Source organism: Megalops cyprinoides, chromosome 5, assembly GCF_013368585.1.
Source record: "Megalops cyprinoides isolate fMegCyp1 chromosome 5, fMegCyp1.pri, whole genome shotgun sequence".
NCBI classification, from domain to species: domain Eukaryota; kingdom Metazoa; phylum Chordata; class Actinopteri; order Elopiformes; family Megalopidae; genus Megalops; species Megalops cyprinoides.
The window spans coordinates 34,833,256-34,849,410 of NC_050587.1; the positions used below are offsets into that span (position 1 = coordinate 34,833,256).

At 46.7% G+C, this 16,155-nt stretch overlaps 3 protein-coding genes across 5 annotated transcripts; 2 read left to right on the forward strand and 1 right to left on the reverse strand.

The window, feature by feature from the left end:
* The first annotated feature begins 239 nt into the window (after positions 1 to 239).
* Positions 240 to 5,147, forward strand: si:ch211-202f5.2 (uncharacterized protein LOC795181 homolog). Of its 2 annotated transcripts, none has more exons than XM_036529400.1 (3): positions 240 to 750; positions 2,146 to 2,377; positions 3,463 to 5,147. In XM_036529400.1, the coding sequence occupies exons 2-3, from the start codon at positions 2,147 to 2,149 to the stop codon at positions 3,751 to 3,753; spliced, it is 522 nt and encodes a 173-aa protein (XP_036385293.1). In that variant the 5' UTR covers positions 240 to 750; position 2,146; the 3' UTR covers positions 3,754 to 5,147. The 2 variants fall into 2 exon arrangements, with proteins under 2 accessions (XP_036385293.1, XP_036385294.1); XM_036529401.1 differs by having other exon boundaries at positions 3,466 to 5,147.
* Positions 5,148 to 5,218: 71 nt separating this feature from the next.
* On the reverse strand, positions 5,219 to 13,884 carry prpf4 (PRP4 pre-mRNA processing factor 4 homolog (yeast)). The gene is made up of 14 exons (XM_036529398.1): positions 13,842 to 13,884; positions 12,349 to 12,533; positions 11,455 to 11,641; positions 11,103 to 11,190; positions 10,877 to 10,956; positions 10,319 to 10,412; positions 10,115 to 10,209; positions 9,843 to 9,901; positions 9,133 to 9,256; positions 8,457 to 8,546; positions 7,721 to 7,843; positions 6,494 to 6,601; positions 6,265 to 6,383; positions 5,219 to 5,692 (listed from the first exon to the last, which is right to left on the reverse strand). The coding sequence occupies exons 2-14, from the start codon at positions 12,512 to 12,514 to the stop codon at positions 5,499 to 5,501; spliced, it is 1,527 nt and encodes a 508-aa protein (XP_036385291.1). The 5' UTR covers positions 12,515 to 12,533; positions 13,842 to 13,884; the 3' UTR covers positions 5,219 to 5,498.
* A 207-nt stretch (positions 13,885 to 14,091) lies between these two features.
* Positions 14,092 to 15,569, forward strand: cdc26 (cell division cycle 26 homolog). Of its 2 annotated transcripts, none has more exons than XM_036529403.1 (3): positions 14,092 to 14,191; positions 14,725 to 14,889; positions 15,094 to 15,569. In XM_036529403.1, exons 2-3 carry the CDS (start codon positions 14,809 to 14,811, stop codon positions 15,277 to 15,279), a joined length of 267 nt encoding a protein of 88 aa, XP_036385296.1. In that variant the 5' UTR covers positions 14,092 to 14,191; positions 14,725 to 14,808; the 3' UTR covers positions 15,280 to 15,569. The 2 variants fall into 2 exon arrangements, with proteins under 2 accessions (XP_036385296.1, XP_036385295.1); XM_036529402.1 differs by having other exon boundaries at positions 14,739 to 14,889.
* The last annotated feature ends 586 nt before the right edge of the window (positions 15,570 to 16,155 follow it).

The following is a 16,155-nucleotide window of genomic DNA, read 5'->3' on the forward strand; positions in this document are numbered from 1 at the left end:
GTGTATATGTGTGTTTGTGTTGGGGAGGAGGTTGGAAAGTGTCAGGTTTCTGGGAGCCTTTTGTGCTGGCTGTAAAACGATCCCCCCGCCGCCTGTTGCCTCAGAATGGGAATGTGAGCCAGGCTCGGCTTTCACCTGGTCAGACAGCCGGGACGCAAGCGGGAGGGAGGGAGAGAGAGAGAGAGAGAGAGAGAGAGAGAGAGGGACGGGCCACACACAGGACGGGAGAGAGGGGGGTTGGAGCGGGGAGATCAGGAGCTTCGGAGCAGAGAGGGGGGAGAGACGGGACCATCCTCCGAGCCGCGGACCTCTTTCCGGTTTCCCTCCTCTCCTGCCTCACACGGGACGGGCCCCGTTCACACGTGCGGCTGCCCCAGGGAGCGAGCCCACCTGAAATATTAAAAGCGCAGAGGAGACTGCCTGGACGTGAACCCTGTCCCCTCCGCTGCGTTTGAAAGGAGCTTCTGTGGGAGACCAGCTGCCGAGGCAGCAGCAGAGGCACAGAGGACCTGGACTCCAGCGCTCCTCCACCTGGAGGGGGGGTCTTTAGCTGCGCCCCGGACGGCAGGGGGGTCCTTCAGCTGGGGGTAACGCTGACCACAGTGAGGTGGCAGTGGCGTCCGGAGTATAGCACCCCTGGTCTGTCCCTGCCCCAGCACCCAGACCCATGATGGACATCGCCATGGGAACTGCACCCAGAGCAGCACACTAGAGGACCACGGGGAACTTTTGGACAGGAACAGAAGAAAGGTGAGTTAACTCTGCACTTTTGCACACATCTGTATCTATTTTGCACCCAGTCAGTATCAATCAGGACAGTGGCAGCCAGAGCAGAAATATGCTACTTCGATATATTTCTCATTCCGCTGTCTTCTTTTTGGTCCAGGTCTTTGACAATTACATAATGCTGACCAATGTGATAATAACACGTGTCAATATAATTTGCACACAACTTATACAACTCGCATCATAATAATACTAACCAGCATTAATATGACAGCTGGAGTCTTCAGGAATGTAGTGTGAAAATATATGACCAGCTATAAACTATATGTCATTGCACAGTAGAGTTTCATGTGGTATTTAAGTTAGTTTTGGGTTATATTTATGTTTTACATGACTTTGACTTCAAATTTTGTTGCAACAGTATTTATTCTATCCACAGCTGAGAAGCATTGATAAAATAGCATATTAAAAAAAAAAAAAACATGTTAGTGTCTGTAATAGCTGAATATGACCTATCTATATTACCTTGCCTGCTATAAACATATGATGATATCCACATCATATCTAATTGTCATAGTCTTTTTGTGTTACCATAGAATTTTTCAGCATCAATTATTCATCAGATCCATCACTAGAATACATTGTCCTTTGAATTTGTTCATATTCAATATGAATTTATTCCATTGTGGTTCAATATTAATTATTCATATTGGGGAAACTGACATAAGGTATTGGTAACTCCTGTTGAAAATTTTCTCAGCTCAGTTTTGTACATTACTACATTATACTGTTCCAGAGTGTGGATTACTACAACAGAAATACAAGCAAGCGCTGACCCTAACAAACGTACCTTTTGTAAATGCCATCTGCTCTGCCACTGCAAACAACCGCTTTCAGCTGGAAAACAGATACTGCTGTCTCTGCTTACAGGATTACCTTGTCCCGTTTTGATCACCTGTAAGAGTAAATTTAACCACACGGGGGCGCCAAACTCAATTCAACATCCATTTTACAATCTGAAAACTTGCGTTCATTTACGTCATTGTTAATAATGTCTCAATTTGTCTCTTTCGTGGGGGTTATACATTGAGCAATTACACACGACAGGAACAGGTTAAGGTCTAGGGTGGCAGTGTAGCAAAGTGGTAAGAAGCAGTAGGCCTACTGGTAACCGAAGGGTTGTTGTATCAGTTCCCTGCTGAGGCATTGCTGTTGTACCCTTGGACAAGGTACTTAACCCAGAATTGCCTCAGTAAATATCCAGCTATATAAATGGTTAACATGTGAAAAATGTAACCTATATAAGTTGCTCTGGATAAGAGTGTATGCTAAATGCTGAGAATGTAATATAATGGTGTTTTGAATAGAGCTAACGTAGTTCTTCAGTATGAGCATCCGCACATTTGCTGTATTTTATAGGATGTCTGAGGAGGACGCGCCAGCGCCAGCGGACTCGCCAGCAGGGGGCGATGTGGAAGCAGGGGGCGATGCGGAGGCAGGGGAACAGCCATCCAGAGACAGCCGCAAGTTGGACTGCATCATCTGCTACTCCGCCTTCAACCTGAACGAGAGGCTGCCGCGTAAGCTCTACTGCGGGCACACCTTCTGCCAGGCCTGCCTCCGCCGGCTGGACACCGTCATTAACGAACAGGTGGGACCGATCCGGTATCCCACGGGCCACATGGCTCACTACTCCAGCAGACAGATGGCCGCACAGACGGCACATAGCACAATTGTAACCCCATTTTAACACGCGGAATTGATGTTTTTCTTTACGGTAGAGTGCCATGCAGGTTTTGAAAAGGCACAGACGACGCATAGCACATTCGTAACCCCGTTCGACACACGAAATTGGCGTTTTTTGCCGTGCAGGTTTTCAAAAGGCAAACACAATTCGTGTCATGTGAAACAAATTGACCCTTGCTCTTGACATTGTAGGGGTAATTTTACAATGTATCACAGATACATCGAGGATAAAATCTTAAACTATGGGGAGATGGTGTAAAAGTGTAAAATCTGAGATTTTCTGGGGGGAGGTTCAACGATTATGGCATTCAATCAATTTTTCTAATCCATTGCTTTAGTTATTGATGACTTTTGCAACAGTTCACTCATGTATTTTATGTTCTGACATTATATTATTGTCATTCAGCAGATGCTCTTATCTGGTGACATAGGTTACAGCTTTTACATGTTATCCATTTATACAGCTGGATATTTTTCTGAGGCAATTGTGGGTTAACTACCTTACCTAAGGGTACTATGGTACTGCCCCAGTGGGGAATCAAACCGGCAACCTTTCGTTTACAAGCCCTGCTCCTTACCACCCTCAGCAAGAATCACACCCCTAGACCAACGAGCTCTGACTGAACATGTCTTTGCATGTTTTATCTGTGACTGTAATGTGGGCTGGATGACAAAGCGTATTTTTGTGCATCGTTAATAAATACAGTAGAGTATCTGTTCATATTTATTTTTTTATGCATACCTCATTCATGCAATCCCTATGCCATTCTTTGCATGTGCCCTGCACGGCTCTTTTTGTTTGTGGTTCTGTTGTTCTACTGTTGCGTGGTATTTGTTGTTGTCACCTTGTACATCATTGTGTGAGAGCACAAGAGACACCGGAACTGGAGTCAAAGTCCTTGTATGTGTAAAGCCATACCTGGCCAATAAAGACTGATTCTGATGCTCATTCTGATTCTGACACGATACGCCGCTCTCTCCCATCTCCAGCAGATGTGGATCCCGTGTCCGCAGTGCCGGCAGAACACACCCTTACCACGCGGGGGCGCCACAGTCCTAGACCTGGACCTGGCTGCTTTCCTGGGAGTGAAGGCAGAGCTGGAGAACCAGCGGATCAACACACGGCAGGGGGGCGGGGCCCAGGCGGAACACAAAGCCTCCTTCCGGAAGCAGCCAATCACAGAGCAGCCGCCCTCCACCTGGGGCCACGGGGCGCTCGCCATACCCAACTTTCGCCGGAGCCCCTGCTGCCGGCGTTGTCTGTTCTGCTGCTGGTGCTAGTCCGCTTAAAACCCATGGATAACATGACAAGCAAGAAAACACCGAGTGGCTGTTGTTATGCTATGGCCAGCCATTTGATGCAAGTCACCACCTGAGGATGCAGGGGAACAATGCTCCTACTTTGGAAGTGCAGCAGTGACATGTTCAAACTGATGTGCAACCAGGTGCTGCTGTCACCATGTGTCCCTCATGTGTTTACCAGCCCCTGGACAAGGCCAGTAAAAGTTTGGCATTTTTAGGGTAGACATCTGGTTCAGATTGCCCAAGTGGACCAGGCCTTTTTAAACTATGCATGGAACTCTGCACCACCATACTTACTTAGCATCATCTTGATCTGGTTATGAAATTTCCCATCCTTGGTTAGATCACTTTGACCCATGTACTTATTCTGTCTCTTTGCATTCATTTCCATGGCAATTTCACAAAATCGGACTGGTTGACCTGACTGAGGATTGTAACCAAAGGAAACAGAAATTTTCAGTCACCACTCAAAACCAGTCTATGCCCTGCGGTTGTCAAAGAGGTGAATACTAGTGCTGCAGTCAACTATACCACAAGCAGTCACACAAAGCTGCATTTCTGTGTTTTGTTCATTGAACTTTTCATTGGGTAAGCTGACACCTGCTTGGAAGGACTACTTAAAAAATAGTTTTAAAGAGTTGCTGATCTGGTTCGACTGCTTTATTGTCCTTAAACATATTGTGTGCTTTTTCTAGATCCGAGTAGCTGATGTAATTCGTGACATTTTGTGGCATCCCATTTGACAGTGGTACAAGGCATATCCTTGAAAATCATTATGTCAAAAACACTTCCTCTTCTGTTCAACAGAGCTACTTAAACTAAAAACACCTGATTATGATAATGCTATAATAATGGAAGGCACCAAATGTTTTATTTTTCTTTTTTATTAAATTGAAATAATGAAATAAATGTATTTCATTATTTGATGAGAGGACCATAAAAAATGGGAAGACAAAAAAAAAAAACAAATAAAATCCATCCAATATGCCCGAATGGTTTCCTATAAAAAGCACTAAGTTTTGCCGTTTTAATCTCAATCACACTGTATCCAGACAATTTCACACTGGGTTAAAACAAAAAAAACAAAACAAAAAACCATTTTGTAACCTAAAACAGCTCAAGGGCAGTCATAGAAAAATGAATGACTCGCATTTGAATATGCTCAGTATGAGGCACTAAGACAAACCATTTCTCGAAACTTAAAACTACAGCTGTGATTTGTCAATTATGTAACTTCTGCCACTGGATTAAAGTTAAGGTTCCAACTGGCTCCTTGGAACCTTCACAAAACTGCAGAGATACCTTTGTGTTAGTCTTAGACCTGATTTTGACGGCCGTACATTTACGCACATTGCAATCCAAAATAGTCCGACGATGCTCGAGGACAGGCAGCTGCAGTCCTCAAGGCCCAGAGTGTGCTTTTTAAGAATTAACTTCCATTTTGAAACCCATTTACAGCTGGAATACCTAATTAGTTGACTGGCCATTCAAACAATGGCTATAACCGAACAACTTAGAGTTGAGCCACAATGTAAACTAGGAGACCTTAGGACCTTCCCTGAGGACTGGAGTTGCCTATCAAAGATCCACACAGCCATGGAGAAAACTGTGGTACACAAGCTCTAACAGGAAGGGAAGGGGAGATATCAGCCAATCACAGCTCTGCGGGATGCTGACCAATGAGGACAGGCAGATGAGGGGGGCAGGGCCACACCTCCTCCCTGTCAGTCGGACACCCAGAGCTTGAAGGTGCGGTCGTAGGAGCAGGTGGCGATGAGCTGCCCGTCGGCCGACACGTCCAGCCCCATCACCTTCCCCTCGTGGCCGGCCAGCGTCTTCAGCGGAGACCAGCCCGGGTGTGTCCACACTTTGGCCGTGTTGTCGTAGGCGCCGGTCAGGAGGTAGTGACCGTCCGTGGCTGAGAGAGACAGAAAGAGAGGGAGACAGAGAAGGAGGGAGGAAGAAAGAGCGAGAGAGGCAGAGGGGGAGAGAGAAGGAGAAGGAAAAAGAGAAAGAGAGAGAGCGAGAGAGAGAGAGAGACAGAGACAGAGACAGAGAGAGCGCAAATGGATCAAGCATGTGCAAGGCCCCTCAGCTTGGACAGAGAAACCCATTCAAGGTCTTCATCAGATCCATCCATGTTGAATGCTTTGGTCATGCAATGGCATTCCTTTATGACCCACTGCATTGAAAGGAATGCACAGACGCAGACAGACAGACATTATGATAATGCTACTGTCCTTCATGGTCAGGGGGGTATAAAGATTGTGTGGAATACAGGACATACTGTACTGACTAGTCAGACTGTATCTTACATAATTGATAGCATACAGACATGTGACATTTGACTCTGTGAACGCTTCACTGGTGTGCCTTTTCAGCCAATCATCTTCCACAGCCCGGGACCTGGGCCAATCAAAGGCATCACGCTGACCCACCCGTTGAGCAAACATGTCACCCTCGGCTTTCCACGACCTGGGAAACACTTACGCTGGAATTTGACCGAGGACAGCAGGTTCTGGTGGGCGGGGATGGTGTAGATGCACTTCCTCTGACGGAGGTCCCACACCTTGCAGGTGTTGTCTCCACTTCCTGTCGCCACATGGAAGCTACAGGGGAGAAATTGTGCAAAGGTTGCTTTCACGGAGCGATATTCCCATTTACGGCCCACAGAACACCCCTCTTCCTAACACCGCACCCCTGGCTCATTCCTGCTCACCCGTTGGGAGAGAAGTCGATGCCGTAGATTTCCTTGAGGTGGCCCTCCAGGAACATAACACAGCGGCCAGTTCGCAGATCCCAGATTCGGCCAAACGCGTCCAGACCCCTGAAGGACAGGACACATGCGTGGAGTTTCAGGGAGGGGCGCAATGTAGAGAAAGGAGAGTAAGTATTTCCGCAAATCCCAAAATGGGTGGAGTTTTCACATTTTCTCAGTCATTCACCAATTTGAACCTACCATAGCAGTTAGCTATTGACAACAAAGCCATCTGATTGGTATAAATTAGTGACTGACAGAGCAATAGCTCCACCCACTGCCACACTCTCTTTGCACTCTCCTACACTTTGAAGGAGAGGGACAAAGATAGCTGGGGTTGTGAGGCTGCAATACATACACACTGTACAGTGCTGTTGGGGTGGAGCCAAACTGTACACTGCGCAACGCCACAATTTAGCAGCTTGGCCACGACCTTGAAACAAAAAGCTCTTCCCATCAGATTCAATTAGAGTCTTCTGAGCCGGGACAGAAGGGGATTCTCACATGATCTCCCAACTCAAACACAGCTGAAGAACTCTTTGTTCCATCCTGCCTATTAGTGCAATTAAGGGTCCATTTCTGGCCTTTAATTAGACTGAGAGAAGGGGCTCGTTGTTAAGCAGCCCAATGCACCCTGGTCCACACCCTTTGTGCGCTTTAAGCTCCAGCCGAGGCCTTGATGGAACCAGCAGATTCAAAGCTTCACACGCTTCGATGAACTGTCTTCCATTTGCCATGGCAACCTTCCTGGGCCACGCGACACATTACACTGAGATCAAGAGTCACTGACTGATAAAGGGGAACTTAACATAATTTGTAACAGGCCAGGAATGTAATGTAATGTAATGTAACCTATTTGTGGTCATTATCTGTAGGCATCTGAATTATCTCAGCCATTACTGTTGATTTTTAAAGGCTGAATGACTGAACACATTCTCATATAAAGGAGCGACCCACTGCATTCAGCCCATTCGTTCAGCCTTTTAAAACGAGCATTATTTCAAATACAACTGTAAACACACCCTTGAATCAAATTACTTCATAAGGTCACACTGAAAAAATAGCTTCTTCATGATTTGTCACAGGCCCTTGGTTTTAATTACGAGCGGAATGAACCAGGCTCATGTGAGACTGACAGCGTTGGCAGCGGGGCCCCCGCGGGGGGGGGCATGGGTGAGTGCGCCATACCCTGTCCCTGCCAGGGAGCCGTCGGGGTGGAAGTGCAGGTCGTGGACCCCCTTGCTGTGGCCCTCCTGGTGCAGGATCTCCTCCTGGGCCTCCAGGTCCCACAGCCTCCATGAGTGATCGTAGCTGGGGGAGTTAGAGGGAGGACACAGGAGGGGAGCAGAGAGGAAACGTTACCCCGCATTTCCACTGAGGGACAGAAAATATGTGCTTGCTTCCTTACCAGTGACGTTAAAGCCTTCTTTTTTTGTGTTTTTTCCATGACCTTATTGCTAGAGCAAATTCTTCATGTTGTTTATACAGCATGTTATTATGGGGTTGTCTCATGAACACGTTATATGGAATGCAATCTGTGAGGTGCTCTGTGATGATTCTTCCTTTTAAAGTGCTGTATCAAACATAATTTTTTGGACAGAGACAGGGGGCAAAGAAGGACAGAGAATGTAGCAGAGATAAGAAGGGAAAGAGTAGGAAGGAGAGGGAGAGAGGGATAAAGTGACAGCAAAGGACGGAGGAGAAGAGAGAAATCCCAGGTCGACATACAGAGGGGAAAAAAGAGGAGAGAGGAGAAGCTGTAGGAAGTAGGACTGAAAGAAGGAGGAAGTGAGGGAGAAAAGGAGTGTTGGCACAAAATATTTTTGTGACAGATGAGGGAGCTCAGAAAGGAAATGCGGTCGACTCCATTGCATTGTGGGAATGGCGCAGCTTATTAGCCGGCCTGCTCTCGGTCCGCACTCACCAGGTGGTTCCCAGGAAGCGCCCGGAGGGGTGCCAGGCCACGCGCGACACCCGCATGGTGTGCCCCTCGATGTCTGCCACCGGCTCATCGCTACAGACAGGGGGCAGCAGAGAGGTTACAATCAGGCACTCAGCTCAGTAGTAGCTAAAGAACTACTATCAAATGTACTGAAACCCTTAACACCTTAAAATCCAACATGAAAGCAGAGAGCAGAATAGGGTAATAATCATTAACTGGGCCCATCGCTACAGACAGGGGGCATCAGAGAGCAAAGGTTACAATCAGGCACTCAGCTCAGTCCTCCCTGTGGAAATATAGGAATGTTTTACTCAGCTACTGCTAAAGAGCTATCAAATATACTGAAAATCTTAACACCTTAAAATCATGAAGGCAGAGAGTAGAACACGATAATAATCATTAATTTGGCATAAAATCTGCTTCCTGCTTGATAAAAGAAGAGCATAAACCCTGTCAGTTGCATCCTCTACATTAACTTATGAAAACGTATGGAATGGAACTTACACCGTGTTGCACTTTAGCAAGGCAAAAACTTTAAATGCACTGCTTGCATTGCGATCCATGCATAGTGACAGTCTATTTTCATCCCTGCACACGTGTTCATGCAGACAGATTGACAGACACATGCACACGCGTGTACACGAGCAGAGAGACTGACCTATCCAGGCTCCACAGCTTGACTGATCCGTCGGCGGCGCACGACGCCATGTTGACGTCCGTCTCGTCCAGGGTCAGCGTGGCCTGGGGGTGAAAGCTGATCGCCCCCACGTTGGTGTTGTGACCTGCGACGCATCACAAGATCACGCGGTCAGAGTGCCACAGGAGAATGGGAGACAGCTTATGAAGCAATGCTACAGACTCCCCACACCATTGCCATTGTGTGTGCGCCTTCACCGTTGCACTCAGCTTAACCATAAATGAATGCATGCGTTGGCTAACATGGCAAGGCTTACTTGTCTTGATGAAGTGCCTTATAAATGTGTTTGGGGAGGTAGGGGAGTGAGTTATTTAAACAAATATATCGTGACATATTTAAACACACGTTTTTCATTATATTTGACCTACTTAGTTTGTCTGAAATTGCTTCAACTTTGACAGATCAGCATCTTAAAATTATCCAAGCTTTATAAACAGAGGTAGATCCTACTTTATCAGGCAGATTTCAAAGCTAAGGTTACACATGAAGCTTGTTTCTGCTTGTGGCTTATTAACAGAGCAGGCCATAGTGAACAGCACACAGCACGCTGCAGGCTGAATTGTGCTGGAACTACTGCATTAAAAAGCAGAACATTACAGAGAAATACCAACTCACTACACAAAATGGCAACAAAGACATTTCAAATTGTTAGATATTTGAAATCAAGTTACCCCTTAATGTGCGGACAAGACTGCAGTCAGGAACTGCCCACAACTTGCAAAGGCCACTCCTGAGATCAAGGGAGGGGGAGGGGTACAGAGTGGGGGGGGGGGGGGGGGGGGTCAGCAATAACAGACCATTGTATGACACACATTTCCTGTTGAGTCCAACCACCAAATACAAATACACACCAAGCCAGAATGTAACAGAATCACAAACCCAGGGCAGAGTTTAGGTCAACTACACTGTGATGCGCACATGTCAGGGAAATGGTGGCACTCACCACGACGCTGTCACCAGCAGTTTGGAGTTGGGGCTGAACTGGCAGTAGGATATGGGCCGGTCATCCCCGATCTGACTGCAGAAATTATTCAGGCTCTGGAGGGACAGAGGCAACGCTGCCGTTTACAGGCCGAGCAGGCAGGGAGATGTGAATGAGCAGCACACGTTGAGGAGGCCCCAGGGGATAGTGGGAGTCGGCACTCACCCTCAGCGTTTTGTGGAGCTCCTGCTGCCGTACTGTGCGTGTAGATTCCGGAATCTCCTTCTGAGTGCGCGCCTCTTCCAACCTCTTTACAGCCCTGTGAACATAACATACACACACATGTATAAATACACATACTCACACATGCACTTCATTGACTAATTCACACACTCTTGCAGTCTGGAATACTACTCATAACTACAAGCATACCACTTACAGGTAAAATCTTTGGCTGAATTCACACTGAGGATACATTTACTATATAAACTATGCTTTTATAAAACACACCGCATCACAAGCATGAATGGCAGTAAGCTGAAATCAAAAGCAGGCAAATGCATACATGCGCACACCCTAGCCTGTTGAAAACATACACACACACACACACACACACATACACACACATACACACACATACACACACATACACACACATACACACACATACACACACACACACACACACACAAACTTCCCTTGGATAGTTCCATCTCAGCTTGGCTGATTCCTACTCATGTATCTACGGACTAGGTACTGGCATGCAGGCCAATCACGCTTTACCTGGGCAGGGAGTAGCGAGCCAACCACAGACGGGCATCCTTCAGGGAGGTGGAGCCCTCGTGATACCAGGTCTGCTGGCACTGAAGGACAGGTAGGAGAGAAGAGAGATACAGCAGCTCTGTGAGAACCTTTTGGACGGTCTTTGCTGAACAAATAGAGAGTTGCTGTGACACAGACTGTTGAGTGAGGGCCGCAGATAAAACCCCTCAAACTCATGTACTCTTACCTCCTCTTGGGAGCGCTTTGCTTTCTCGTCCTCTTTTTTGGATTTCTTTAGTGCATCCGGGCCCACTACAGACAGGATATTTCTCAGCCTAGCAAAGAGGGAGAGAGAAAGGGTGTTAGAGAAGGAGAGAGGGAAAGCAGAAAAACAGAGCAGGCAGTGGAGACATGAAAGAGAGCCAAGACGTCCTCCTTAGTAAGAGATCCAGTCCAATAACAAATACATTCAAAACTGAGAAAATATTTCTTCCCATTACAAGTCCCCACAAAAGGCAACAAAATTGTTTCATAGGACTAGTGAATGGGATATCAATACAGGCTATCTCGGCAAAACGCCAGGCGTTGATCCCCCTCACCTCTCCCGCCTCTCAGCTGGCCCCTCCCCGAACAGCGTGATTGGCTCCCCCAGGGCCCGGAGGCAGGCCTTGACCTCGGCGTCGTCGGTGGAGACGGTGATCTGCCGCGCCCTCTTTCTGCGCTCGAACTCCGCCAGCACCTCCGCCTGCCGCTCGCTCACCCGGTCCTCCATCTCCATGGATTCGCCTGGGGACGGGGGAGGACATCGCACCCCGGTCACCTCCGAGCCGCATGCAGGGGCAACTCAGGCGGTTCGGCCAAAATCATGTTTTCTACTTATGTCTGGTGCTGCACTGTTCAGGTGTTGCTTATTAGGCTACAACCTGCTCACCTCTCTGCTCTAATCAACTGTTGCCCCGCGCTTTTCCCTTCTGTACCAAATAAAATGGAATCACACTTTTCACCTCTGTGCTGGAGAACTCCAACTCAATAGGCAGTCAAGACACAGTTTGGTGAAATATGAGCCCTCCACTGAAGTGTGTTGAGTGGAAGACACCACCCCCCAGACACACACTGGACTAAACGTAACCAGGACATACTGACACCACACTCGAATCAAACAGAGGCATCTATTTTGTCTTACTGCAAACCACCCCTAGTGTGTTAAATATTGTCTGGTTAGACATACTAGGAGTTCACAGTACACATGATCGATGAAAAGGCCTTTTCACCTGACGTATGTCTGGTACATCCACCTGAACACTTTTCTTGGGTTTTCCTGCTAAAACCCACACTCACATTTCAAGAAAGTGTAGCATTAGTGTCAAGATCAAACTGGACGTGCATGCCAGGTTAACAGCTTGTAATTCCTCAGTGCCCTTTCAGCACTGGTGCAGGCATGACGCACATGCGGCCGGCACCACAGTGCCAGGTTCTGGGGCCGGCGCACTTACCGCTGGAGATGTTGATGTTGCCAGCCTCGATGCCCGCCTTCACCGCGTCCTTGGTGGCAGCGCCGGCGGCCCCCTCGCGCCCCAGGCGCTCCCGCTCCTTCTCCTCCAGGCTGCCATAGAAGATCCGGGCCTTCTTCACCACCGGGGCCTCGTCCTCGTCCGACATGGCTCTGCTCTGCCTCACACTGCAGTGCACGGGGATCTGAGGGGTTTCAGCACATTACAAAACCACATTTCACACCTGCTGCGGCACAAATACACTGACACATCTGTCCAGTTAAAACACACTGTATGCCTTTGGTGACTGTTTTTCATAAACGGGGCATTGCAAACACAGCACTTGTCACTGTAATGGAACAGACTTCTGTTAGGCAATTGGGAAAACAGAATGAACTGAATCACAGGACTTGACTATGCAGTAACTGTAGTAACTCATCAGATTTCATTTCTTGCTGGGTTGCACTCTATATACAAAAAGGGTCGGAACCCTTGCTAGGTAACATAACGACAGAAGTTGCACTGAACTGCATTTATATAGCACCTTTCCTAGATCCAAAAGTGTAGTAAAGTTGTGGAGTGACGTGCCTCAACCCCTGGTACCCCCTATCTAACAGACACAGCAACCATTCTGTGCGGGTCACTCATATGACTTGAACTGGCCAGGGAAGGACTTATCTAGTCAATTAAAATAGGAAATAATTCGTTGGCTACGATCTGAGAGCTAGTCTGGGATATTGCTAGGACACTGGGTAGTCCAATGGGACCTGTGATGACCAAAGTGAGTACCTTGGTATGAGATTTTAGCTGAAAGACCGCACCTCTTACAGCGGTGTCCCCATTAATGTACTGTAGCATTGGTTCTTCTACCTGGTCAATAGGGTAGACGGTTCCCTACTGGCCTACGAACATCACTTCCAGCAGTAACTTAATCTTCGCAGAAGGAAAACGAGTATTAAGATACCCCAATCCCACTTACCTTGGTTCATCACACATAAGTCGTATATAGGATGGCATTTCTGCTAAATAGCAGTAAGCCCTGATCACGCGACATGTGGAACCTACTTAGCTATCGTTGTATGCAATAGCACTCGCATCTCACCCCATAATAGCAATTGGCTCATTAATTTAGATCAACTACAGGTCTAGAAACGCGGATCGCAGTGAGCCACGGTCACTCATTATCGGTATGTCATTAAGGAAGAAACTATATATGTAGGCCACTGAACTCAATGTAACAAGCTAGTGACCAAAGGTGCAACCGAAAACACAGCTTACTCTGCTGCAGGTTACTTAGCTAGGTAGGGACGTAACTTAGCTAGCACGCTACCCATTGAAAAAGACATTTAAGCCACAGCTACCGCGCAAACAACAAAACCATGATCAAGCCATAAAGTGTGGCTATCAACCCACATTGATTCTTTATTACTGACTACCACAACTATCACAAAATACACATATACTTAAAAATGCACTTGGCTAATACAGACACTTACCTTCACGCCGTTCCGACGAAACAACCGCGTTTCCTTTTACTTTAGGCAACAGGTTTACTGAGAGCGACACCTAGCGGATCGGAGGTGAACTTCAACGCGACACCATCTCATGACAGGAACGAGGTTTAACAGTTAGGATGAGAAAAATGTTGTTGTTATGCTCATAAATTGAATAGTTGCATTAGTTTCTTAAATAAGTATCAAAGGCAGAACTGCAGGACTGCTGAGTAGGGGCAAAAGTGCTTTGGTTTGGTTACCCGTTTTCCATACTTCTTCCAGAAAGACTACAACTCCCAGAAACCCATTGGCTTTGGACATGGCGGTTTTCTGATCGGAGTGTTTAAGTATACGTGAGTAAACCTAAGTTACTTTTGCTAACTTAACTATCCACAGCTTAATTCGCAATCATTTTTTTGTTCCATGGAGTACTTTAAGCGATCTGCTCGTTTTTCTCCTATGAGCAAAGATTAGGACATTACGAAGGTAGCTCAGGTATCAGACTTCGCGGGGATCGCGAAGGCCTAACTACTAATGTGAACGCGGCTGGTGGTGTAGCATTTTTTAGGGTGAACATCAACTAGTGTCACACTGAACTAGTGTGTAGCTATACCGTTCATGTACCTTACATTTGCTTTAAAATGCATTGGCAGATTGCGTATTCGTAATTTTAGCCATTTAGTTAAGATGATACATTTAAATGTGGCTAATTATTTTGCTGCCTCACAACACACCGTCTTTTTGGTTCACTGATAAGGGTACACTGCCTACCAAGCGCGTTAAACAGTTGGTCACATTGAGCAATAGCTACTGATTTTTTAAAACGTAAGATTCTGTTCAACTGTCGAAGTAATCAGATAGCTAAACCACCGATCATCATCGACAGTGTTCTCTGTGAAGGTGGAGTGAGAAAGGGCAGGTGCCTTCAGGATTGCTGCAGGGCAACTGTTGCCAAGGGCGCAATTCCAGGATGCTGCGTCGCAAGCCAACCCGCCTGGAGCTGAAGCTGGACGACATCGAGGAGTTTGACAGTGTTAAGAAAGAGCTCGAGGTAATGACCACACTGTGGTCATTAACACAATAGCTCGATAAGCTACTGGCCTCATCTCTTTGACTCAGTATTCTATATTAAAATGGCAAAAATGTGTGCACCTGTGTGACCAACTGTATGGTAGGCTACAGATGATGAGATTTCACCTCTGCATTTTCCAAGCAAAGCCGTGATGTTAAGGTGATTTTTTCATCTCGCATACAGAGCCGAAAGAAACAGAGAGATGAAGTGGATGTGGTAGGAGTGGCCACGTCTGGAGAAGTGGGAGGAGCGACAGGTGGCAGCAGTGATGGGAAGACTCGGGAGCAAATGATCAATGAGCGGATTGGCTACAAGCCCCACCCTAAACCAAATACCTTGCCGTCCCTCTTCGGAAACCTGCAGTTTTAGTGACTGTTGTCCCTCTTCAAGGAAATGTAGCCTGGACAGCACCATAGCTCGAAAAGGGGGTTCTTGGAACACCGGTATCAGGTTTGCACATTGACTTATTTTGACTTTTTATAATGCTTTTTTTTAAGTTTGTCTGAGGGCTCCTAGGGTTTGCTGGAGGTCTGAATCCCTCTTGCTGTTATACCTCCAGTAATGCATATTAAGGATGCCTCAAGATTTGTGCTAAACATTTTCATGTTCACATGTAAAAGCACCCCAGAGTAAACCAACAACATTACTTGGGTGTGAAGGAGAATAATTTTTGTAGTGAGTGTTTATTGGGTTTTTTATGTACAATAAAATTAAAACAATGAGCACCTCTGTTCAGTTGTATTGTATACTGTATGTGCATGCCATTGCAGTTCTTCTCCCGGTCAAAGTTGTCCAAGCTTAAAGAGCTGGTATCCTTAAAGCAATGAGATAAGCAATGGTTCAAATCACAGTAAGAGTGAATTAAACATTTATATCCAATATACCAAATGGGGAACCTGAACCCACTCTAGCAGGAGGCATAGTACCGTGGTAATAATGGTGAAGGTCAAATAACATGTGCATCTTACTCTGAAATGGAGAGGAAAAAAACAACTGACAGTTCTGCAGTAGGACAGATCTATCCCATCTTCAGTGTGCCTTCTGTCTCCATCAGACCCCATGGTTCCCAAGGATACAGGAAGCGCATGTTTGTTTAAAGGGACGGGCTGCCTTGTAACCTGGCCGTTAAGCACTAGCCTCTGGAGCTTAGCAGCTTTGGGATTATGCACGCTTAGGCAAGGCACTTGTTAATGGACATAACTACATTAACACATTTACCTTTGTTTTTAGTAGTTAAAGTGAGCG